Source organism: Lissotriton vulgaris, unplaced genomic scaffold, assembly GCF_964263255.1.
Source record: "Lissotriton vulgaris unplaced genomic scaffold, aLisVul1.2 SCAFFOLD_746, whole genome shotgun sequence".
NCBI lineage: Eukaryota > Metazoa > Chordata > Amphibia > Caudata > Salamandridae > Lissotriton > Lissotriton vulgaris.
Window position 1 is genome coordinate 300,861 of NW_028253106.1, and position 25,626 is coordinate 326,486.

Here is a 25,626-nt window from a genome sequence, read left to right on the forward strand (position 1 = left end):
TGTCCGTGGGCGGGAGCGCCGGGGGAAGAGGAACCAGCTGGGCTACCTGGAGGATGCTGGTCCTCACAGTCCCCCGGCTCGCTGCAAGTTGTAGTCCCGAGCCTCTACCCGTGGGTCTCAAGCTGGGAGCGTATCACCAGCCCTGCCGATTGCAGGGCTCGCTCACACCAGCGAGTCCTCGTCGAGGGGAGGCTTCAGGAGACCAGCAAGATGAAGTGCAGGGCGGACTTTCGCTCCGTTCTTGAGAAAACAGACAAACAGCACTGTTCCTCTCGTTAAGGTGAGTGGCCAGCTTCTATAGTTGCTTCGTGTAATAGTCAGACCTCTTTCCATAAAATGCTCAAAGTTTTAAATATAATCTTCTGCAAAGCGTGGTAAAGCATGCTCTGACAGCTCTCTTCTAGAACATTCCTATAACCTTGTAATAACGTGAAAAGAAGTTCGAAATCAAATATCCTGGCAGTCCTGCCAAGACCTTCAACGTGTCACGATGAAAGCGCAGAAAGAATTACAGCATTCCCAGCGCAAAAGTACCAGTGCGAGGATTCACCTACTCAAGGTACCAGAATGCACTGTTAAGGTAAACAGACAAGCGAACCACTTTACTCCTGGCACATAGTCAAATATTCGTCAAATATTCGTATAAAATGGAAAATGAGCCGCAAGGTGTTATAATTAGGAAAATACAGCGTGTCCCCGAGAGGAGAGCGCCTCCAGGCACAGTCTTCCACTCTCAAGGGAAAACGACTAGTACCTGTTCGTAGCGCTGTCTTTCCCTGCACAAGTGCGTGTCCTCAGCTGGAGATAACAGCGTCTTGAAGGCTCAAAGAACAAGCATTTACAATGCAATGGTTTCGCCTTTGGAAAAGTTAGAGCTATTGGCATTGTAAATGACAAAATTTGTATTTATGTGTTGGTTTTGAAAACAGATAAATAAATGCCATTGTCATTTACATTGCCATTAGCTTAATCTCTGCAGTCACTCTGCACTCCCTAGCACACCCTAGCCCTCCCTAGTCACTCTGCACTCCCTAGCACACCCTAGCCCTCCCTAGTCACTCGGCACTCCCTAGTCACTCTGCACTCCCTTGCACTCTGCACTCGTTTGCACTCTGCACTCCCTTGCACTCTGCACTCGCTTGCACTCTGCACTCTATTGCACTCCCTAGCAGTCCCTAGTCACTCTGCACTCATTAGCACTCCCTAGTCACTCTGCACTCATTAGCACTCCCTAGTCACTCTGCACTGCCTAGCACTCCCTAGTCACTCTGCACTGCCTAGCACTCCCTAGCATTCTGCAGTCACTCTGCACTCCCTAGCATTCTGCAGTCACTCTGCAATCCCTAGCACTCCCTAGCAGTCACTCTGCAGTCCCTAACACCCCCTAGCACTCTGCAGTCACTCTGCAGTCCCTAGCAATCCCTAGTCACTCTGCACTCCCTAGTCACTCTGCACTCCCTAGTCACTCTGCACTCCCTAGTCACTCTGCACTCCCTAGTCACTCTGCACTCCCTAGTCACTCTGCACTCCCTAGTCACTCTGCACTCCCTAGCACTCCCTTGCACTCCCCTGCACTCCCTAGCACTCCCTTGCACTCCCTAATCACTCTGCACTCCTTAGCACTCCCAAGCCACTCTGCACTTCCTAGCACTACCTAGCACTCTGCACTCCCTAGCACTCTGCACTCCCTAGCACTACCTAGCACTCTGCAGTCACTCTGCACTCCCTAGCACTCTGCAGTCACTCTGCACTCCCTAGCACTCCCTAGCACTCTGCAGTCACTCTGCACTCCCTAGCACTCTGCAGTCACTCTGCACTCCCTAGCACTCTGCAGTCACTACTCTGTACACTCACTTTGTACTCTGCACTCACTAGTCTGCACACTCACTACTCTGCACTCACTACTCTGCACACTCACTCTACACACTCACTCTTCACTCTGCCTTGCATTGCCTTGTGCAACGTACAGACAACGCAACACCTTTTATAAATCCGGGCCTCGGTATTAAATTTTACACAGAAATCAACTCAGCAAACACGTTCTGCAAAGTCTGCCTTCCATCCAACATAAACAGCTCCATGCCGACTGCAGCCCCACCGCATGCAAATTAAAAGGTCCACTGGATTGTGGAATAAGTGATTGACTCTGGACAGGTCACCGAGGCAAAGGAACTCAGCCACGCTGTCTTGTGACCAGAACAACACCGGGGATGCAAAATCAGCATTGCAATACTTCCGCGAAAAGAAAGCCGTTCAATTCCTGCCCGATTTTAGGAAGGTGCCCGATTTTATACCATATCCCTTTTCCCTGATGAGGCGGATATGTAATCCCTCTTTAATTTTGGCAAAAGCTGTGAATCTCCAGAAATAAACTACAAAAGAATTTACTGGACCTCAAGGACGAGAATTATTTATGAGTGCATGTTTTAACGAATGGTGGAAATACTTGTACATTGTAACGACCTTCAATTCAAAATGTGAGCCACGTCATAGCACCAATCGTAGTCCTGCCCATTCACTTCGCACTTTCACGACTAGTATTCAGCCATGAGACACAAAGCTCTGTAACTACACCTGGTCCCCAGCAGGAGGAGCTATATACTTAGGCTGCAACTTAAAACCATTCAAGTCCACTGGTGTGAAGCGCTATAAAATGCAAACCCAGTGCAAATGCAAGCGAATTTGCGGGGTGCTCCGAGAAGCAGAGCATTGATGAAGACTTGTGACACCTCCCAGTGCGGGCATGAAATGCAGCGCTACCCCCGCAGCGGGAGGCGAAACTCCCCAACTCGATTTATAGGGGGACAGACTTCGCCTTGCTCCCTCTTTTCAAGTTACCGCCATCATGCTCCTAGTGCCAGCGCTGCCTTCTAGCCGCTAGAGTTACCATTATAGTATGGGCTGTGTGAGTAATAACCGGGCCAGTGCTTAATTTGTAAAAAAGAAAAGAATGAATGCCAGGACCCTGAGTTTGGAAGCCCTCGGCAGTCGCTAGCCAAGGTCGGGTCCTGAACACCAAGGCGCTATAGTCCTGAGTCCCACTGGTGCCTCCATCATCCTCCTCCAGACACTCACTCCCTGCATCTCACTCTTGCAGCTTCCTGTACATCCCTGCCTTCGGGTTTTCATTTCTTTTTCTCCTTTCGGTGTTTCTTCTCTTGCATCAACGTTTGAGGAAAAATAAAAGCTGGTCCCTGAAAATAAGTGCAGATGACCCACCGGCTCAAATGAGACAGGGTTCTGCTTAAGTGTGACGCCATGTGATGGGTGCAGAAAGCACTTGGGGGAAATGAGGGCGGGGAGGGGGGGGGGGGGTTAGCACTCGTCTTTCACACACAGCTAGTCACATTACGTCAAACTTCCGCAGAGCCCTTCCTTCATTTGAACCGGTGACTCCTCTACACTTATTTTGTCTAAAGTTAAAACGGCCCATCGATGCATTGACCGTGCTAGCTTCCAGCATCTGAGCGCCCCTCACACCACACACCCTAACATTGACAAACTCACAGGCGTTAAACTTTTAAAGAGATGTTCTTCGAGTCACTCGATGTGTTATAAATACATAGGTTAGAACTCTCATCCCATGACCACTTGTAGCAGCTTAGTGAACAAGCATTGATAAATGCACTAGGGTTCGCCGCCCAATTATGATTAATACGTTTTTTTTTGTTACGTAGGGTGAGCTAAAATCAAATGCATCCGACAACGTTTATTAACCACATCGTAACCCTTTAAAAATGTAACGTAAGCTTTTTTGTGAAATTGCGATTTGGAGGGTGGAAAGGATGCGTCCACTGATATTTTAGGAATAGAAATAGAATTCTGTTTGGAGATTATGTTAAGTAGTAAAAACAGCCGAAAGATACTTTCCTGCATACGTTTGACGGTCAAAGTGAAAACAAAGCGTTGTTACAAGTGGGAGCAGATCTGATCATATGCTATGAAAGTTACGAAATTCGTCACGCTGAATTGAGTGAAAATAGCTCTACATTAACATGTTAAACTGACACCAGTGCGAAAATACTGCAGAACAGTTTTAAATTAAGGCGCTATGTGCTTTAAAAACAAGGGGTAGTAGAAAGAGGGAGGAGAGAGTTAAGGTGGAGAGAGAAAAGCGTGGCCGAAGTGCACAGCGCGGTGCACGTGCAGGAGGGATAGCGAAATCACGCCACCATATGCGCGCCTGTGCACACAGCTCTTGACCTAACAAGGGAGGTGCCGGCAATGCCGGACCAGACACGGGGGCGTTCCCGGCGTCCCGTGACGTCGGCAAAAGCCAAAGAATGTCGGGAACGCCCCCGTGTCTGGTCCGGCATTGACGGACAGGCCCCTCGTCCAATGGCAAGGCTCCGTTTACGGAGCCAGCCAATCAAGGACGAGGGCCGAACAAAGCCACCTTACAGTTCTCAACAGGATTTCGCCTGCGCCGAAAAGATGCGCAGAGCGCATCCTTCGGCGAGGCGAAACCTAAAAACGAGCTGGTAGGACGCTCCGGAATTGTGCTCTCGTCTGCTCTCGTCTGAACATCTCAACTCCTCCACGCATTGGGATAGAGCACACGGACACAAGGATTGCAATACTCGGCGGCTTTTGTTTGAAACACCCCGACGGACTCCAGCGGGGAAACACCTTCCGCTACGCAATCGGGCACCAAGTAATGCTGCTGAGCAAGGATGTCAGTTTATCTGCTTGCCAGCAGTTTTTCCCCCATAGTGGCTTAGGGCGGCCTTAGGACAGCCTCTCGCCTCTCCACTCCCCCCGGACCGATTCTGGCTCTCCTGCGGCTCTCCCGCGGCTCTCCTGGACCCTGGTCCCTGGCTTACTCTAGCCGCCGCTGCCGAAGATTCGCATCAGATTTTAGCCGGGAAAACTGTTTCAATACCGCCGTAGCTTCTCCCTCCTTGCGGCTACTCTGTAGCAGGCAGCTGTGAAGGTTAGCGTCCGCAGCTCTCTGCTGCACTCTACTGGTTACTGGATCCAAAACGACCAAATGACCAAAAAGAGACTACAGTGGGGCATTAGAAAATATTTGCGTATCGGTATATTCTCTTTCCCCTCCACAAAAATATATTTTGCATGCTTTCATTCATTGAGTATGTTTTGCTGTTAAATGAGTTACGAATTAAATAAGCTTTTTTTTTTAACTTCTATGGTTCAGCTGGACCACTGCGGCTTCATGCTGGGCAGATCAACACGAGTATTCTTTATAATGCACTACCTGTCTGATTGGAGTACCTCTTGGCCGTCACTTAGCTAATTTTGAATAAAAAGCCATTTATTTGGTATGATGGGACTACTTATTTGCCATATTGAATAAGATAAATGTGGGTCCAACATTAATCTGATACATGCACCTGAGAGATAGAGATGTGAAGGGAGAGTGCAATGGGTATAGATATACACCCCCTGGCCGGAGAAGGTGGGTTGTTCGGTGTTGTACTCCTTTCAAATTTTAAATCTGCATATTTGGAGCTTGCTGATCCATGTTTCAACTGATAGCATGAAGTAATTGTGCTTTAAGGTAAGATGTGGGAATTTAAAATGGTTGTATGCAGCTCATCTAACACTTACATGCTAGTGGAACCTGTATAGTGCTAGTACATGGTAACTGGTTTTGTGATGTATGTTTAGGATTAAATGTTCTTGTAGACACTTAAATTCTCAGTGAGGCGTGCCATACATACTTAGCTTAAGCTTATATTCTATGGTCTGAGATCAAAACCTTTATTTTAGAAGAACTTTCTGCATGCCTGGGCTTGTGGCGGGGCATATGAGTTCCTATGACTATACAGCCTACATTCCTGTCACTACACCTAATGAGGGACTTATGTGAAGCCTAGTTTCTCTACATTGACCTCAATTGAAGTGGTGCTACTCTACTATTAGATGAGCTTTTTGGCCTATTAATTCCAGGACTATTTTCTAGAATGGCCTTACACCAGTAGCGGCTCCTGGAGGGAGTGCTGCGGGGCGAGGGAGGAGCAGGGTGGGGGTAGTAAACTATCGCATGGGGCCAAACAGAGGTAAGTTTATAAATGTAATTTAATTGCGCGTGCTGCATTGCCAAATGCGACACCGTGCGCACAACGAAATTACTTTTATTTATTTGTTTACTTAACTCCGTTTGGCCGTATGCCGTAGTTTACTACCCCACCTCCACACTGCCACGCAGCACTCCCTCCAGGAACCGCTACTGCTTTACACAAATTGTAGTAGTACTACATCAGATCAGGATTGTTTCCTTGAGCACCCACAACTAGGGCATTACTTTAAAGCCACGTTATTACAAATTCCCCACGTTGGTCAATTTGTACTTCTAATCACCATTCAGTCAAATTTAGTGAAGAGAACTTTACATTTAGCTAAGGCAATATAAAATTAAATATCTGCAGCCTAAAAATGTTGGCTTCTTCCCAATGTTTGATCAAATTGCTGATCAGATAAAACTATTTGCCTCACCCCCTTCCTTTCATTCGGCTAGTTCCGTTCAGAATGTATAGTCATGCAACTGTTCAATGACTGGACCAGAGAGAAGCGATGGAGTTCGCTATATTGACCATGTCAAGTGAAGGATTGCAATTTTGATGCTCTGCTTGAATAAAGATGCATTTTAGCCCCTTCGATAGCTCATTGCTTAACTCCAGGCTTTATCCACGGTCTAACCTTAAAAAACTTAGTTATAATCGTATACAGTGAAGATCAATGAATTGCAGCATTTGTAAAGCCCACTATATACCCACGAGGGTCTCAAGGCGCTAGGGGAGGGGAGGCTTTCTTGAATTCACTCAACATAGAAACTAATCTATAAAACATTTATTGAAACTCCATGTAGATCAGCCCTCTTCCAATTGTGCTTATGAGCCTAATCAGTCACCTCTTTTGCCTTGCCCAATCATTAGTTTTGTGCTGACCATGGGCCAGCTTTGTCAATTGTCCCAGCTTTCTGTGCTCAGAAGCCACCTTTTGTTGCTTAGTTGTATATGAATATTCACACAGAGGGTAACTTGTTTGCGTTTAACTTTCTTTTTAGTGCCTCACCGCAATGCTCGAGTATTAATGTATTAGAATCAAAGCTTGTTTTCTTGTGGCATGCATGTTTTTTCTTTTATTTCAAGCACAATGTGTGTGTATATACACACTTTGTACTCTAGATGTGACTGAATGCACATCTGTGAGCAAATTGTGCTTTGGTTAACAATTTGATTAGTTATACCGCTTTTTGCATATCTTGTACTTCTCAGTAGGCTTTGGTTTTAAGCAAGACGCTAATGTCCTAGCAGTGATTATGTGCAGGTTACTACTTGACAGCATTTAATAAGTTAATTTTTCTTGGTTACAGTGTGCAAAGTAGGAAAATTGAAATGCCTTTCGACACCTCAGTGTATTGACGCTTGGGTAGTCTGTGATAACCATAGTGACTGCGATGATGGCTCGGATGAGGCGAGTTGCCCAGAAACTGTTTGCCTGGAGAATCAGTGGCAGTGCAAGAACAAGGTGTGCATCATGGAGCCCTTGCAGTGCAATGGAATAAACGACTGCGGAGATGCGTCTGATGAAGAGGACTGTGGAACTCTTGGTATGTATTCCTTCTACTGTCTGACAAATGAAAGATGCTTGTTGGTAGTTATGAGTCTGATGTGGTTTAAGGCAGGCTGTATAGGGAGATACCACATCAATGGGGACTGCAGGAGGGAAACTTGTCCAATGTGGATTTGCCCTTTGGAGCAGTTGAGCACTGCCCATTGGGTCACCTTGAAGGGCCTGGTTTTACATTTTTTAGGTGGGGTGGTGTGTGGTAAGTAATGTCACATCGCAGCCTGCAGGACAAAAACTGCTCATACACTAGATGTTTCAAGCTACCATATTTGGCAGGGCCCGAATGCCCAAAAGGCCAGTCCAGTACTGATTTTGTCAAATGAGAAATTGGATTCAGTAGCCTGTGTACAAACTACTTTTCACATTGATTACTTAAGCAATGGGCTTGCAATCTTAAAACCAATTCTGAGTGCTCTGAAAGATTGTAACCCTACAGAAGAGTGGTAATGAAAGAACTGATTACTACCAGCAACAAACTGTGCCAGTGGACTTGTTATGTATGCATGGTCAGAGGCCTTCCGGCATGTTCAGCCATGCCGGTCTAGTCGTTGGTTACCTTGAATAGCACCTGAAGATGCAGACTGATTTGCACTTCAGTCTTTTTCAACGCTCACTATTGTTTATGGAAAGTTTCTGTGCTCTTCTCCACTTTCAAGAATTCAACCTTTCCACATAATGTTGCTGTTTGCATCCACTTCAGGTAAAAACTAACTTTAGTCTGAGTCCTACCGGAGTTTCTTTCTATAAAGGTGAACAGTCCAGGCACAATTTCACCAGATCGAATCCAATGATTGGAGCCTTCCCTGGAGAATGGGGCTTGATTACCAAACCGAGGCATTTCCCCTTTGCCACCTACCGACCCTAAAGGTACATAGTTCCAGCTTCCCTTTGTCATGATTGGGTGTGAATTGGAAAGTTTATTTGGCATGGGCAGAACTAATTATTTTTATTCCGTTTACAGAGGTCCCATGAAGTCTCTGCTTTTGGCCCAAACTTACATGTGGCTCCCACTTTTCTGTAAATCATGAGTACTTAGTACATATAATTGGTCTACAACAGTAATGGATGGGCGAGAAGTCAAAACAAGCTGCATACACCAAATAGGCACAGAAAATGGCAAACTAATAGGGTTGCCAAATCATTCAATATACACGAACTTAAAGCCCATCTTTCCTTGCAGAAATCGTTGTGCAGGACCTTTTGAAGGATAATCCTAAACCGAGGGAAAATATCTAGCCTGTCCTATGATTTCACCTACTTGACACCGATTTGTTTACAGTAATAAGAATTACTTCTACTAAGCTGTTGGGCCAATTACAAGGGAAGAAATCGGGCAATGAAAATGGGCCACAGCCCTTGGCTTCATTTTAAGACTATAGCAATGCTTGACTAGAAACATTAATGAACCTTATGAAAAGGCGGTGTTGATGGACCCACAGCGCTGGATATATCAGCAAGACAAGTTTGACATCCCTGGAAAGTTACTCTATCCGAAAGAGTAGATAATCCTGATCTACCGTTTATATCACTTGTCCAAAGTACATGAGGAAATGTATTAAGAATGGAAGGGTTGGGTAATGACCCCAAGGTATCATTAAATAGTGCTATCCATTCACAGCTCTGCCCCCATACCAGTGATCATGAACTTGATTTTTTTATCAAAGGGCCTGTTCTTGTTTCACCCGAAAGATTGTTTCGTCTCATCTGCGGCTCTGCAACCCTTGCAGAGAAGACTACTTTCCTCCTATTGGTGGCAAGAACACTGGCAGGATGAGACTGTCTACAACCCTATCTGGAGAAAAATGTTGGTTGGTTCCAGATTAGAGCGATTTAGCATTCCAGACTTTGACCCCCACACCCCCCCCACATTGGAGTTGAGCAGTTTATCTCCTGCACATCCAAAGGGGCACCCTGCAACAGAAGCACAGGAGTACGATTGGACAGTATCTATCAACATCAATGATGCACTCAGATAACATCAAGCCAATGATAAGGGGAAGTATAAAGGAAATGAAGAGGGGGCAGAAAAAAAAGGAGCAAAAGCCCCTGAAAATGATCATTCCCTCTGGATACTTTATAGGAGCCCCTGTGAAGCTCTGCCAGAGCAGTCAAATTTTCCAAGCCCTTGGTCTGTATGACTGCTGCTTTGTGCAGTAATTATAACCCCCGGTGTACCCCCCCCCTTCCCCATCACACTTGCCGACTCTCCACATCCCATGGAGCTCCTGTCTTGATTTTCTTGCTGCTACTTATCCACAGTTTGCCCTTTATCCACCCAATGTCCTGGATTTGCTTCCACCTTGGTGTGCTTTGCGCTAGATTTTTTCCAGATGTGGTCCCAGCAAAGACCACCTGGGTGTCTCTAGCATCTGAGCATGGCCTGACAGCCTATTCATGGCGCCCGCTCTCCCATCAGGCATTCATCAATTTCCTGCTGCTTGTACTGCTCTGACAGATCTCTGGCTACCCACTTGCTGCACCTTTGAGTCTGTGCTGCAGCTGCTCCTACGCTTTCAGGCCGCAGCCACTCCGACACCTGAGCAGCCTGACACCCATGCGCAAACTGTTTGGGGTTCGAGTGCGCAAATCAAGGCAAGAGCTAGCTTATTGGAGATTTCATCAGTAATGTAATCATTGATGTTTAACCTGCTGAGTCTTGCAACGTTTAGCTCCTATGTATTGCTTCCCAGGGGGCATGAGTAATGGTTTGTCTACCTAACCATAATTGGTGAATTTCAGAAGTTGTTAAGTTTAACTGCACTAAACTTTTTTTTCCAGTGAATTTCTGAGATTTTTTAAAATGTTAGTTATGTTCACTAACGAAAGTTAAGTATTTCATGTTCGACAACACCTATGTCTTCCCTCGTACTAGACCTAGGTTAGGTACACTTGGGTAGGATTATTGTAGAAGCACCAGTTGAGTATTTTAGCCTGTTTATGTATTTTTAGGTCTCGCCTTAGCAGTGCATGCACTGTCTCAGCGAGACTTTAAGTAATCTGTATGTTGGGTGAAACTCTGTGCAATTTGCAATACCACTTGTGATTCGTTTAATGGTGGCATTGCTGTTCTTATCCTGCTTTCTGTTGGCTGTTGATTCAATACTAACCTCTGTGTAGTCCGGAAGCAGCATCGACCAACTTCAGTAAACTTACACTGCATGGCAGTATCTTTCAATGTGAGCACTACTTTGTTTTGTGAGTCTCGCAGACAGACATCTGCTGACCATAGTACCCTGAGCGCCTGCAGCCCCGACCACGTCTGAGCCGCCACCCCCTCCCGCTTACAGCCCTGTCCGCACTTCTCACAATGCTTTCCCCCTCCCGCTGTGTGCTCTCGCCCCTCTCTCCCCAGCACTCCCGCTGTCGGTGCCGCCTTAATGCGCAGGTCAGATACTGAGCGCTGCTTGATCCAGGTTCAGCTCCACCCGCAGCAGCTGGAGAATCACCATGTGCGTGCACTACGGATTGCAGATGCTAGTTTATTCAGAGTAAAGAAGAGCCAAGACCCAAGTAGGACAGGCACTTTATCACACGAGTATGCGCTTAACATTACTTTTCGCCACTACATGTTCATAAGTGTAATTTACGTCACGCTACTCTGGTTACTTTGCCTTGATTGCTCATTTTGTGTCCAAGAAGCATCAATTCTAGTAATGTTGCCTGTTTGTTTATGGCTACGGACTGTCTGCCAGCAGGGGCCATATTCAGAAGTGGAGGAAGCGCTGAGAGCAGAGAGCTTGCTTATGGTGACACTCTTCAACTGCTGTGCTTGAATCCACTTAACTTGTTGCTGTTTCCTTATTCCTGCACTCGCCGCGCTCAGCCGTGTAGCATGAAGGTGACTGTTAATTTTGAGTGCTTAAAGGTCTCTCCCCGTGTCCGTTAGGAAAGAGCCCTGCTGTCCTTTGTATTTCTCGTTTAGTGTAGCCTTCTCAATGACCCATTTTTTAACTCCTCCCGACATTAAAATACAGCCGAAGCAGCGAATTACAGCAATGTGCAGAGGTGTAATTAAAACTTTAAAGTACAGCGACGCACCATAGGAATTGGTTTATGAACCTGCCTTGAGGTTTCTGCCTAGCTTCATTCGTGTTAGTTCTCGCTTATTTATCTGTACTGTTTCCAAACTTCCTTTGTTTGGGGCACTCTCCGCCCACTGCTCGCCTTTAGCTGTTTAATGTAATCACTCCGAAAGTAAGCCCTGGCTGAGATAGCTGCACCTCCTAGTGAATAGTGCGGCGGATTTTGTGTTAACAGCATGACTAGTGTTGTGAAGTGGTCTTGTCGTGTCACGTTGGAATTATGCAAAATACACACATTGGGATTGGGCTGAGTAGCAACATCACCTTTTGAGAGGACTTGTCACAAAGCCAGTCTTGCATGCACATTCAGCCTTTTCAGTGAGTCCAGCACTGCTCCACGTACACCCTTTATTCTATATTTTCTGGAGTAGGAGACTTGTGCGATTTGTGACCTATTAGTATTCGTCACATACTTTCTCCTGAAAATTCTGCTTTATGTGCCTGAATACTGCAGTTAATGTGAAATTGGGCAGGAAGCTGTCCAAACTGGTGCCACCCGAATCACCCTGCCCTCTGAGCCAGCGCACTGCCCCTCCGCACTTGTGTTCAAGACTTCAAGATAGATGCTTGTTTTTCTTCTGTTTCTTTAGATCCGACACTGCTTATTTCTCTTTGGTGACATGTTAAGTGTGAGAGCTCAGAGGTCTGGCGGTCATAACGGAAACAGCAGGGTCTTCAATTTTTGTACTGGCAAGGACTTTAAAATACTGCAACCCTTTTAAAGTGGGAGTGCTCACTTCTATGTTATCAGCTCTATAACTTTCAGTGACATGGTTGAGACTTCTGCTTTTAAGGAAACGTGAATCTTATTGCGAGGGGGAAAATAGTACCAGCAGAAACATTTGATTTTTCAGACTCGCCTACAGAAAGCATTCAAGCCGGGACTTGTGTAGATACTAATAATGTATATGATAAACTGGAGGCCCCAGCATTGCACCGTGCATTCTTTGGCGGCAATATATTTCCATTGCGTATGTGTGTATCATTGTGGGCTTTAGGATGTGCAACTGGTTGTGTAACGAGTACAAGTCGGACAGTGACAGTCGTGGGCACTTGTGTCTGTGTGTAAAGAGCATATGTCCATCTGAAGGGGGAGAGTAGGAGAGTACCCAGAGGAGAGGGAAGTCTAGAGATGGGCGCTTCAGGTAAGGGGTAATCACTGCAAATGGGTAAGAGGGGGCCGTGCAAACAGGGCGGAGGCTAGATGTAGACATGAAAGGGTGCAAGGTGCAAACAAGTGATGGGAGGGGGTGAGCTATGTGTACACAGGTGAGATTTATTTATTTATAAAGCTTATAGAGCGCAACAGCTACCTAAGAAGGGTTTCCCGGCGCTAGCTGAAACAAGAGCCTCAAGACACAAAGCCAAGGGTTACTGATTAAACTATGCATATAGAGCGTCTTGTGCCATCACCAGAACCCATGTGTGGGTTGGAAGTATCACCACGCATAAAAAAATCTTTACTGGAAGTAATAGCCTTGAGAAAGTCGCAGGAATACTATCTAAATGACAAATCGCGTTGTTTTATGCGGACTTCTTCCAAACAGCCAAGACAAGAATTTAATTAGAAGATTGAAACTGTGGATCTATTCCTTTTTTGCATATGAAATGTGTGCTATTGGGAATATTGAACTATTCTACAGTCCCACTTGGGGTAACCAATGCAAAAATAATTGATGGACAGAAATCTGAACAATGTCAAACATTCACTCTAGTGCACAGATCTGGGCCCAAATCCATCATTTTTACACGCCATTCCAGTTTGGACCCAGCCATGTGCAAATCAGTTTTGACCCTACTCCCCATGGGGAACTATGTAGCTCAATTCCATGGCAAAATCGAATAAAATAAATGCGGTTTTTCCTCGCTTGTTTTCTACATTTCCCCCTGGGTGGGCCGGGTTCTTTGGGGGGTGGGTCTCTAAAGAATGTTTTTCATTCAGGGCATGGCTTAAAACGCCAGAGCTCAAAATCTGTGCTTAGCATAGTGTGCTGCTCGACTAGTAATTTGCTGCGTCTTTCGTTGCACCCAGATCTATAACACAACAAGTAGCTTTACACCTGCAATCCAGAACTATTTGCTTTGTCAATGGTTGCTAGTTGCATAAAATAAAAAAAGCAGCAACCATGGCTTTGTTGAATATAGCCTTGAAAATACATCTGTTTTACAATGATGACAGTGAAAGACCCATTACCCTTTTTGTTTTTCAACTTTCACATCCTTCTCATGAACTGGATTGTCACCTAGCAGCCTGGGCGTCTGTTCATTTCTTCCAACTGACTGAATGTCCTGCCCTATACCGAGGCAGGAGTGGGCCCCAAAGACGTTGGAAAATCACCAGTTTTCAGCTGTTTCAGAGCCGTGGATGTCTTGGATCCATTTCAAATTGAAGGCTTCAGAAAATGTAATAGTCACATGTGGCGATTGGAAACATTACAACCCGCTTGCCGCATGGCCTAATGAACTGGGTTCACTGCCTAAAGTACTAAAGGAAGGAAGTAAGAAACCTTGGAATGACCATGGACTCCAAGCGGTCAATGAATGCCCAAGTGGATAAACTAGCAAGATCAAGCTTTCTACTATAAAAACGCTGCAACTAATTTTCCCTCATTTGGGATTTCCACACAAGATCCAAGCTACCATCTCCCTTGTTCTGTCCAAACTCTATTTCGCCTATAGCCTCTACCACGGATCACCTTTAACGGCCATGAAAAGACTAACTCATTCAGAACTCTGCTGACAGACTACTCTTGCATATCAAACCGTGAGACCACATCTTCCCTGCCTTGAAAGCCCTGCATTGGTTACCGGTCGCCAGAAGATCCACGTTCAAGCTGCTTTGTATCACCCACAAAGCAATACATGGAATAGGAGCACTCTTCATCAGGAATAAAATCACCAAACACATTCAACAAAGGAACCTCCGCTCTAAAGGAGCATCTTGCCTCAAAATCAACAAAAAAAACCTGGGTGGCACATCCTTCTCTGTTCAAGCAGCTAAACTATGGAACTCTTTACCCCCCCCCAACATAAGGTCTACCGACAACCACCTTATCTTCAGAAAACTACTCAAGATTTGGCTCTTCCCCACATAAGCATCATACGCAAACAAAAATTTACAGCATATCCATCCCTATATAAGCATTTGTTTTCACTATAGATATGTACATATCTTTGTGTATTACTTTGTATAAACCTGTAAAATAATATTGTTAAGAGAAAATAATAAATGAATACTTAAATACAAATCCTCTTTGGTATACATGTACTTAATTCCATTGTGCATCTATGTACCTTCCATATACTTGGATCTGTGTCCGTTACTTTTCTCCTGAAAAAGCATATCCAATGCACTGCCATATTTCTCATCCTGTGCATCTTTAAATCTTTAATCTACATATACTTAACTCCTTTATGTATCTATATACTTTCAATGTACTTATGGATCTATATATTTATCACTTTCTTCTAAATTAGCATTTCCAATGCACTACCCTATTTCTCAGCCTATACTTCGCTCAAAATATTGCCTAGCCCAACCTTCTGACTCATCTCAAACTTCTTCTACTACTCCTTCCAATGCACTATCCTATCTCTCATCCTATAAATCTATCAATACATCCTCTACATCCACTCTCATTTATCCCAAGCCCCATACCACTACTATGATTGCCAAAATAAGCGGGTCTAGACTCTATCCTACTCTACTCCTTGCATCATCTGACTCCTTTAACTATACCGATACCCTAAAACAAACCTTTCTAAACTCTTCCCTCTGACTCCTCCCCTCAAACTCCTTTTTACTCATCCAAAAAACTCCTCCTATTGCAAAGACATAAAAAAAATCCTTTAACACTCCACTATCCTTTTCAATAAAAATTAAGACTAACATGTTCATTTCTCAAATTCCATATTCAACTATACTAATATACTACCTGAATAACATATCAACTACTCAAATTACTTCATATTTATACTATACTAATTTTTAACACTAATCCTTTATGGGTTCCAGAGGGGCGTGCTACTCGACAGAAAAGCGCCTAAACAAACATCAGGGGTAACAAGTGCTATATGAATGCAAATCTTTCTTCCCCTTTTAACCCTCTGCTATCCTTCTCACTCAAGTAACTGACTAAAATCCACCACTGAAATTACTTCATATTTCACCATATTAATTCGCCACTAATCCTTTATAGGCTTCATGAATAGCATGCGTCAAAAAGCGCTAAATACAAACCTTTTTCCTCTATTTTTATGCTATCATTCCAAATCCAAATAACTGACTAACTTATCCACCACTTAAAATGTACTTGCATGTTTCACTATACTAATCAACAGAAATCCTCTATGGGTCCCTGAGTATCCTGCTACTTGCAGAAAAAGCTCTTTGACGCCTTGTCAGGGGTAGTAAGCACTATATAAATGAAATTACAATACAATGCAGTACTTGTCCTGACTGGCCCATTGTCATTCTGTATGTGGCAATCAGCCGGCATACAGAATGACAATGGGTGGTGTGGGCTGCACTTGTGCTCACAGGAGTGCGAGGCAGCCCCATCAGGGAGCTGAGGCTTCTGGCAGGGGGAACAGTGATGTTCACCAATGCCCAAAATTACGGAAAAAGGTGTCCGTGACAGGGATCGTAACGGACATGCGGTCCAAATTACGGACAGTCCATGAAATTTACGCACAGTTGGTCACCCTGTTATTGGAGTTTTTTCCGCAGACTTGCACTAAGGCATCCTGCATGCAGAAAGAATGACTATCTGAAAGGTATACGAAAATGCACATTGCTAATAACATTAGCCAAATGTATAAACAGTGAGCTCCTTTCTACGGAGGCATCTTAGATTTCCCTTCGCAGAATCTAAAACTTGAAGATAATGAAACTTAGAATTGGGAATTTTATTCTAAAAACGAATTTTAGTTTAATTTCTAAAGGATTTAAAAGGACAAACACGATGGAATCACAGGCGAAGTCTAAGGCACACTAAAGCCAAATGATGAGAATGCACGGCATCCCTCGCCTGCTGTGAAGGCGTATCTTAAAGTTGGAATACCACTCCCTTATGACAGATGCAGTTACATTGGACTATATGCCAAAGGCGAAGCGCCCATATGAAGTCAGTAGGAGAAAAGACTGGGAAGATGTCAGCAAGGCTCCGCAAGAAGGACCAAGGTATGCAACATATAAAAGATCCTGGGCCCTGATAGGAGTTTAGTGGTGGGCTGCGAGGCTAGTGCTGGGGACGATGGTGGCCTATTTGAGGGTTTCTATGGGAGTTGGACACAGCCGACCATGGATGACCTACACAGCTTTGTGTGAGAATGCCTATGACAGCTAGGGCTTCAAAGGTCTCGATTTTGAAGGTGACTTTGACTCTTGGAGATACAGCAGGCGCTGACCCAGTTACATTCAGGGAAATCGCGGAGCCCAAATGGGCAGCCGGTGGAATTCTTTAAGGAATTGGTGGGGATGGTGACTCCATCTACTTAGGTTTTCCCTGGAGATGGAGGCACTGGCAGAATGTATTTGGGTGACGCGCAGGCTTGGTGCTCGTGAAGGGGGAATGCTTGGAAGGAGAGGATGCAGGCAACATCCTCTTCTTGGTAGAGCCAGAGCAGTCCCTGGTGGGGGGCACACTTTAGGCTACATGATGGTTTTTCAGGATTGGTTATTGACTGAAAGGAATCCCTCGTATTCATCCTTGGGTCCTGCGAGGTTCAGGTTGCTCTCCCTATGCCGCTTGGCGTGGTGCAAGTTTTGGATCTCTGGATCTAAAGGGATGTGCTGACACATGAGGATAACATGGCCAGTCACTGCGCAGATTGGAGATGGGTTACATTCACTGGAAGGTGGTCTTTGATTTACAGAACAGTGTTTAAGAGGAATACCCTTCCAAAAGTCCTATTTTGCAGAACCGTCCCCACTTGGTAACTTGGGAGTTCTTCCATTAACTCAATGGTTGTGTGAGGACCTTGCTGTGACTGACTAAACCACCACATGTGGCACTTAACACCCTCCAGTGGAATAGCGCTGCCTGACTTCTGTAAATATCACAAAGTCACTCTATTCCGTACTGTGTGGGCATCTGCAGTATTTGAGGATCTGACCGACATGATCATGATGTCCTGGGTGCCGAGGGTTATTTCCATTTCTTCTATGGTACCAGAATTAGCCCGAGTGCCGCAGTGGTGTCTAAAATGTGTACAGTATGAAGTACTCGCCATAAAGAATTGGGATGGGAAGAGTGACTCTAAAAACGATATGGTTGGACTACCCTTTATTGCACATACTGTGGGAATTCCCAAACAGCTGCATGGCTTGGGATCTGGTGAAAGCTCGGCAGGAGCCTGCTATTGGAGTGCCCATTGCAAGCTTGGTCACAATGTTGGGAGTCTGGGGAGCCCCTAATTTTACTGCCCATCAGGAATTCTTAGGGAACCTGGTAAATTGAGCAGAGATTGGAATTTGTGCAGTGGTGGTAGAGAGCGGCATGCCTTAGATTACAGGATATGAGCTGGGAGATGGATTAGGGAGATATTTGTGCATGAGGGTCGGGTCTCCCGTGGAAATTTGAGTGTGGGGGTGGTGGACTATGGGATAATGGGAATGGGGAGCAGTGATATCCAGGGATGGGCTTCAAGTGTATTCACTATGGAGAAGGCGAAGGTTTGGTTTCTTGGATATTTGGTACAGACTTACCTCGACCTGCTGTCCTGGTGCAAGACTGTCCTTTCAAAGTGCTAGGAGTTATGTGCCACCTGTCAGGGTTGGGCTTAATGTCTGGGGTTGAAGGGGGGGGGGTGTTGGGCATCACTGCAATGTTTGTGTTAGTGTTATTAAAAATCAAACACATGTTATGAAAAAGGATGTATCTTCATTTAGTTGAAACTCATCCTGCCACTGATGGCCTTCTGAAGGTCCCTTGGCCCTACCTGCAAGCCGCTAAATCTAGTAGCATCTAAGTGACGGCTGCAAAAACAGTATAAATACAGACTGTCTTGGGTCTACGAATGCCCAATCTTTAATAGAATGAGCAGGAGTGTTAGGATATAAGAGTCTTAAGGTACTCATCCCTGGATTCAGTAGAATCTGGTTTCTCTTCAGTTACCCCTTAACCAGCACAATTGATCAAAGTCTGAACATTGTAAAAGGCTGGCCTCCTGCTTACAAGATCCTCCATGATGGCTCTGTGACTGTAGATATGTGGGTCAAATGAGGCTGTCTAGGTGCATAATTCGGTATTAAAGCAGGATGATAGGTTTTCCAGTGGGGTCGCCGCTTGTATATTAAAATGCCTTCGGACAAGGCCCTGAGACATGTTAAGTTATTGAGCAACGGCCATTGTTTCGGGGTGCAGGAGCATCACTCATGTGCCCATTTGTCATGTCAGATGGATCGGCAAGGTTCAATCCATCGGAATGTTCTTAATGAATCGGTTTCAAATAGGTGAAAGGATTTTATATGTAAATGTTTGTATACGTATTTACGTGATAAATAGCCCTGGTTTTGTCTGTTTGCAATTCAGTATGTGGCCTATGTGGTGATCATGATTTATCATACCAATCTGTGGCTTTATTAACATGTCTACCATGTAAAAAAATGTTTTAATTTTCTTTTGGCTACGGGAGCACCAATTTGCAGTTGAAATGGGGATAGTTTTTAGGTTTTTATCCAAAATGCCATATTTATCTAAATTTATTTTAAGACCTGCGTTTCTAAACAATGGTCCATGCCTAGATGACAGGCGCTGGCCAACTTTGTATATAATGCCGTATGTTCTTTTGCTTGTCCCTTGATTAAGATGAGCCCCTTCACTTTTAAGGTGATGTTTTTCTCCCAGTCTAATGCATTTCTCCAGGTCGCAGTAACTCGTTTTTATTTAGGGTTTTTGTGTTTTCATCACTTGTGCAATATTTTCGGAGAGATAGAAATCTGATGAGAAGCTTTTTTAGTATCCTAAATTTTTTTGCATGCTGAGCACACTTTTTAATACCGTTTATGATTTATATGCTTAGAAATCTTGCAGCTTTTCCTCGGTGGGCTGCCTCATTGTAATACCGACTTTAGTAAATATAATATTAAAACCTCAAATGAGTTTAGACTCCTCATTTATGGTCCATTTACAATAAGTACTAGATATCGAAATCTTATCACAACTTCCTCTTGCACAACACATGCAGACCCCTTCAGTATGAGCATACACACAGGCAAACACCAAAATTCCACACCATTTTTCAAGTATTTGTGGACATTTACTCTGTCAAACCTCAAGCAACATTCTCACTGGACTACCTCAAGTCCGATTAAAAAGCATGCAAAACATGACCGATGGTTTAACTACTAAAACTCAACACTGCTGCCAAGAGTACTGCAGTGACCCCAGAGTTTAACTTGACGTTTTGCATTTCCCACTGGGACCAGCAGCGTCCCAAAGGTTTGCCCGGCACGAACATGTTATGCGAGGTGCACTGGGCGGAAAACAACGAAATCAGCATGGACTCAACAGATCTACTGTTTTGGGCATCATGGTAATTCTAATCTGCATTGGGTTCCATAGTAACCACAGCATACATCCCACACCTGCAATCTGAAACGCTTGACTGATACTATTCAAAAAAGCAGGCATGGTACACTTTTGTAAATCTTTTTTTTTAGTTTTTTTCTTTGTCTAAACAGCAAGAAATAACACTTGTCTGGTTCCAGTTAACCATGTGATAATACAATCCACATGAATGTTAGTCAAGCCCTGTGTTGTACATTAATATGCAGAAGCAAGCTACCGGTGGACGGGTATTCATTGTTGAAGTAAATTCAATCCATGGTTGCCATATCTCGACTTGTTTCCTACATACTCCTCTACTTTTATGTACCATTTTTTCATGTTGGCACAGTGGTCCATCTCCCTAGTCCATTCTGCTATCTTTGTGGAGGTCTGTCGCCAGTCTGTTAGACTGTTGTATGAGCCCTATTCAAGCAGCACCCACAATACTTGTCAGGGTAAGAGGCAGGCAAACACTAAATTAACCTGTGCTCACCCTCTGGTAGCTTGGCGCAGAGCAGTCAGGATTAACTTTAGAGGCTGTGTTAAGAATTTGTACAACACTGCAAACAGTAAATCAGTGAAAACACACACAAACATTCCAAACAAGTTAAGAATAGAACTGATTATAATAAATACTTGTTTTTATGTAAAATAGTACCAAGAAGTTAAAAGGCTATTGGGGATATGTGGTCACACCAGATCTGGACAAAGTCACAAGCTCAGGCAGACCGCGATTGTAGAAAGGTGGATATCTGACTATATGGTTACCCCAACTTTTTGCCTAGTGTTTAGCTGGTTGCGACTTATTGGCCTGGGATCTTGCTAATCAGGGCCTCAGGCTATCTGCTCTCACTGTAAAATGGACTCCATGTACTTTAGGTACATCTCCAATTGCATATTGGGTCACCTTATGAGCCCCTGTATAATGTGAAGATGTGCTTGTAATCCATTAGTCACATCCCCATAGGCACACTAACATGTCTCCTCTATTAACGAAAATGTGATTCCACTCAATTTAGTCTTTGATTAATTGTTCTTTAATTCCCTCCAATCTTTTATGAATTTCTTTCATTCAATAGTTCATTGTTCTTAGTATCACTTTTTATAATCTGATAACATTGCTATATTAACTCCTATGCATCTTGGGCATAATGAGGCCCTTCCTCAGGGAGTAGCACCTGTATAATGTACCATAGGTACCCAGTGCATAGGTGCATTCAAGGCCTACCAGGGGATGCAGCATGTATTATGCCACCCCTGGCTGGCCATCCAAACTGACTCAACTGCTGATCACTCAGCTGGGGCAAGGTGTTGTAATCACCCCTTGCTTAGATATAGTATTCCTATATCTAACCTTATATATAGACACATATGCACTTATAAGTCACTCCTATGGCAGGCGTAACAATCCTGAAGGCAGAGTGCTTGGTTTTATGTGAGATGGTGCTCTAGCATGAGCTGAGCCTGTCTGCTGCTTTCAGAACCATGTCCTTATAGCTGTTCTATGATATAGCCATACCATATACTCTTAAGTGCATTATAATCCTCGCGGCTAATGCTACCTTTGGTTTTTATAAAAACATGTGTAAGGTGTCATACGGTTTGGAATACTAAACCCCCCCCCCCCCCCCCCCCCCCCGAAGTCCTGGTGGCGGGGGTAGCATTCCACACTTCTAGAGGGAGAAGACATGTAGCTGTAGATTTACCCGGTTAAAGTTTAACAGAGCCTTGGCATCACAAAATGGATGCTGCTGAAACAGACACAAGTCTGACCTCCTGCAGCTGGGAGCCCTTCCAGTGAGGGAGGCCTTAAGAATAGGTTTCCTGCCTTGTGAGGTGCTAGCACCTCCCCAGGCAGGCTATAGTGTATTGGGGCAGGGTGGGTTGAATGAAATGAGGCACTGCCTGGGGCACACAAGGTGCTCCATGCATAGCCCGTTTCAAACCAGTTGCTGGGGCGCCCCAGCTCTGGCGCGAAACTGGACAAAGGGAAAGGGGTGTAACCCCTCTTCCTTCCTCCCACTCATAGGAGGGACCTAGCAGGTAATCCAGCCCCTTTAATCAGTATAAAGCTAGGAGCGGAGTCTAGAGACTTTAGATTATCCTGAACTGAAACTCTGAAACGAAACTCTTGACCTTCGGCATTCTACTGCAACTAGAAGACTCAATCTCCCTTGTGGTCAAGGAGTGACCACCCTGTGCAAACAGGCACCACCTAGCGAATTGCCGGTTTGCTTTGTCGACGCTCCTGAAGGATCCCGACAACTCTGCTTCACAGGACTGGACTTCCAGACTTCTCGGCCCTTGACCCATAGCTCCAGCAAAGCGGAGACCCATGGCGGACATGAGACGTGGGACCGGACACCTGGCCATTTTGCTCTTTGCTAAATTGTGCAGCTTCTGAAGTGTCCTCAAAGTTGTGCATTGGGGCTTGAGAAGCCCCTACCCAGAGTCGTAAGTGCACTGAAGCTCAGCCCTCCACACTCCACGAGTGCTGCTTGGGGCCTGCTCTTGAATTTCCTCTTGCCGCGTCTTTGTTGTTGCTAGCCCGCTGGGTAGTGGCCATCTTGAAGACTCCATTTTAAAACAACGCTGCTTTCCTGGTTTCTCTGGACTTGCTCTTTCTTTCCTGTAAAGGGGAAGCTCCACAGACCTTGCTGGTCTGTACAAGAAGCCGATCTTCACTTCCTGCGTGGGTTGCCTTTGCCAAGGCTTGTTTAGTCCAATCCGGAAGCTGACCCCGCCAACAGGGAGAGCCTTCTTGGGACAGTCCGTATCCGTCTCCTAGTCATTGTCGACGCCTCCTGGTCCACGTGGCTGCTGATACAAGCTTCACTTAATCTGTTTGCAGCTCGACATCGCCTGGTTGCTTCCTGGTCACTGGCTAGTGACCCAGACTCCTTCCCTTCTGATTTCAGGTTCTTCACTTCTTCGATCCACCCTTGGATCCATCCGGAGATCTTCCTCCTGGTCGCCTGCAGCATCTTCTTGCAGCTCTCCATAGGAATCGACGACGAAATCCGACACAACTTCACACCTATGCACCAGGCTTCCCTGGTTGAGGTGCTTCGAGTACTCCAGTGTTCCCGTGGATAATAACTATCCAAGTGTCCTGTTTTAACTGGGTTTCCCCGCAAGTCCTCCCGAACTGTCCGAAATCAACTAGTTTCTAACTTTTACATTCCCATTGGAAGTCTGAGTACTCGCGTGTGTGTTTAGACACTGCACACACATCCTGTGAGACTCCTACTTCCTAACCTGTGGTTCTTCATTGTAGTCCCAGCGATGTCCTAGGCCTATGCACCTGTTCTGAAGTGGTTCTTATACCACTTACTTAGTATATGGTTCGTGAGGGTCCTAGAGCAGAATTGTATTTGTGCAACTTATAGTATGCTTATTGAGTCACTAGTGCTGTATCTCGAACTCTGACCTCATAAAGAGTGCAGAGGGGTTGTATTAGTAATAAATACATATATATTTTATATATACCTTGTGTGGTGTCCTTTCATTTGGTATTCAAGGGGTTCTTATTGGTAAAACAATTGGCTTCACATGCTCTCTAAAGTATTAGCCTAAGACTGCTTTGTCCATGCTACCACTAGGATAACTGGTCTAAAAGGTTGACTTTACAACCATCACCATAAGGGTTGTTTGGACTGATACAGGGTGCCCACTAGAATAGTGGACATCGCATATCAGGCCAACTTCTCACAGCGATTGAGCCCGGCTGGCTACGATCCAGGTAAGCCCACTGAATAAAGTACGTTAAATCCTGGTTGCCCAGAGTTGCGTAGACCTTTGTCGAAGTGTACTTCAGTGTTGGTGTCTGAGGTCCAGTACGTTTACCTAGTGATGCACTTAAAGTAGGTGAGGCATAAAGATATAAAGGTGTAGGTGAGTGGTCCCAGCTCCTCCCTCCTATCATGCCAGGATGGCCCATCAAGTCACACTTTGGCGCCTATTGTGTGGCTGAATAGGAGTGCACAAGGTCCATGTGTCACCCACCCCAGATATGTGATCTGACAGGCAGCAGGCACCAAATGGCAAAAGTAGAAAAGTGCCAATTTTCTGTAAGTGGTATTTTTAGAAACACAATTTAAAATCAGACTTCAACATAGGTTTGGATTTTAAATTGTGATTCCAGAGACACTAAACTTGAATCAAATATCCTCCCTTTTGGAAATTACTCTTAGAAAATGTAAAAAGGTAGTTACAATGTTATCCTAATGGGAGAGCTAGACCTTGCAGTATTGAACAATATATACGTTTTTCACTACCAGGACATGTGAACTTAAAAGTCCATGGCCTGCCTAATAGATACTTTGTACAGTTCCCTCTGTGATTCAGAACTTAACTTAGGGTTGAAGTATGTATAAAACGGGAAGGTTTGGGCCTGGCATAAGGTATATTTGGCGGGTCGACCTGGCAGTGTAAACTGCACACACAGGATCTGCAATGGTAGGCCTGAGACATGGTTAGAGGGCTACTTAAGTTGGTGGAACTCTGTGCTGCATGCAACTAGTAGTATTTAACTTTAAGGCCCTGGGCACATGTAATGCACTTTACAAGTAAATTAAATATGCCAATTGGGGATGATCCAGTATTACTATCTCTTAGGTAGAGTACAAGTACATGGCTCACTATACCACTACTAACCAGTGCTGGAGTTCTAATGCCAGCAAAAACAAGGCTGGAAAAGGAGTTGGAGGAAAAAGTTGGGGACCACCCTAAGGCAGTCTGGTTAAAGTCTTTTGGAAATTGTATATCCTGTTGCAAATGAAGTACAGACTCTGTGCGAACCACTGAAGTTATCTTTAAGTCCCAAGAAAACAACTTTTGTGTCAGTGTAGTTGTCGGTCTAGTACACTCCCTCGCTGTCTATTAAGGGTATGGTTCAATTCACATTAATACTTGCACCGCCTGCTAGTCGGATCACAATGGTGTGCACACTACTCTACAGAGCACATGTAGGGGGTGGGATGCACTTGCTAATGTACACAATAGCATGTGCCTCTTCACACACTTTTGTGGTTATCTTCAAACGTGCCAATACTTTAATCAGTTAGCAACACATGGTTAAAGCAGAAGTGAGGCCCATAGTGAAGCTCACCAGTACATATACCTTGCTCAAATATTTAGCTCCAATGTATACATTTTGCCTCTCCCTCGTTTTGGTGCCCTTCTACTTTGGTTCCTTGCTAAATGAACCAGAAGATAGCTCATGCAGTACATGCAATACATGCAATAGAGCAACTCGGACAATGTGCATAGTCCATCACTGCCTGGGTGGTGGTGGTGGCTTTAGTGCTTGCTCGTGGGGCAAGTAAAGGCTGATTAACAGCTAATTTTTTGCTTGCACCTAGCCTATAGAGAAAATAAACAAAGAGGTGGTTGGG

General features: G+C 44.8%; 1 protein-coding gene across 1 annotated transcript in view; it reads left to right on the forward strand.

Annotated features, from left to right (window-relative positions):
- Window positions 1–25,626, forward strand: part of LOC147661164 (prolow-density lipoprotein receptor-related protein 1-like) — an 887,002-nt gene that overhangs the window by 276,544 nt on the left and 584,832 nt on the right. Inside the window, exon 4 of the mRNA XM_086951270.1 lies at window positions 7,340–7,576. Coding sequence (XP_086807396.1) covers window positions 7,340–7,576 — 237 coding nt within the window. The remainder of the gene's footprint in view (window positions 1–7,339; window positions 7,577–25,626) is intronic.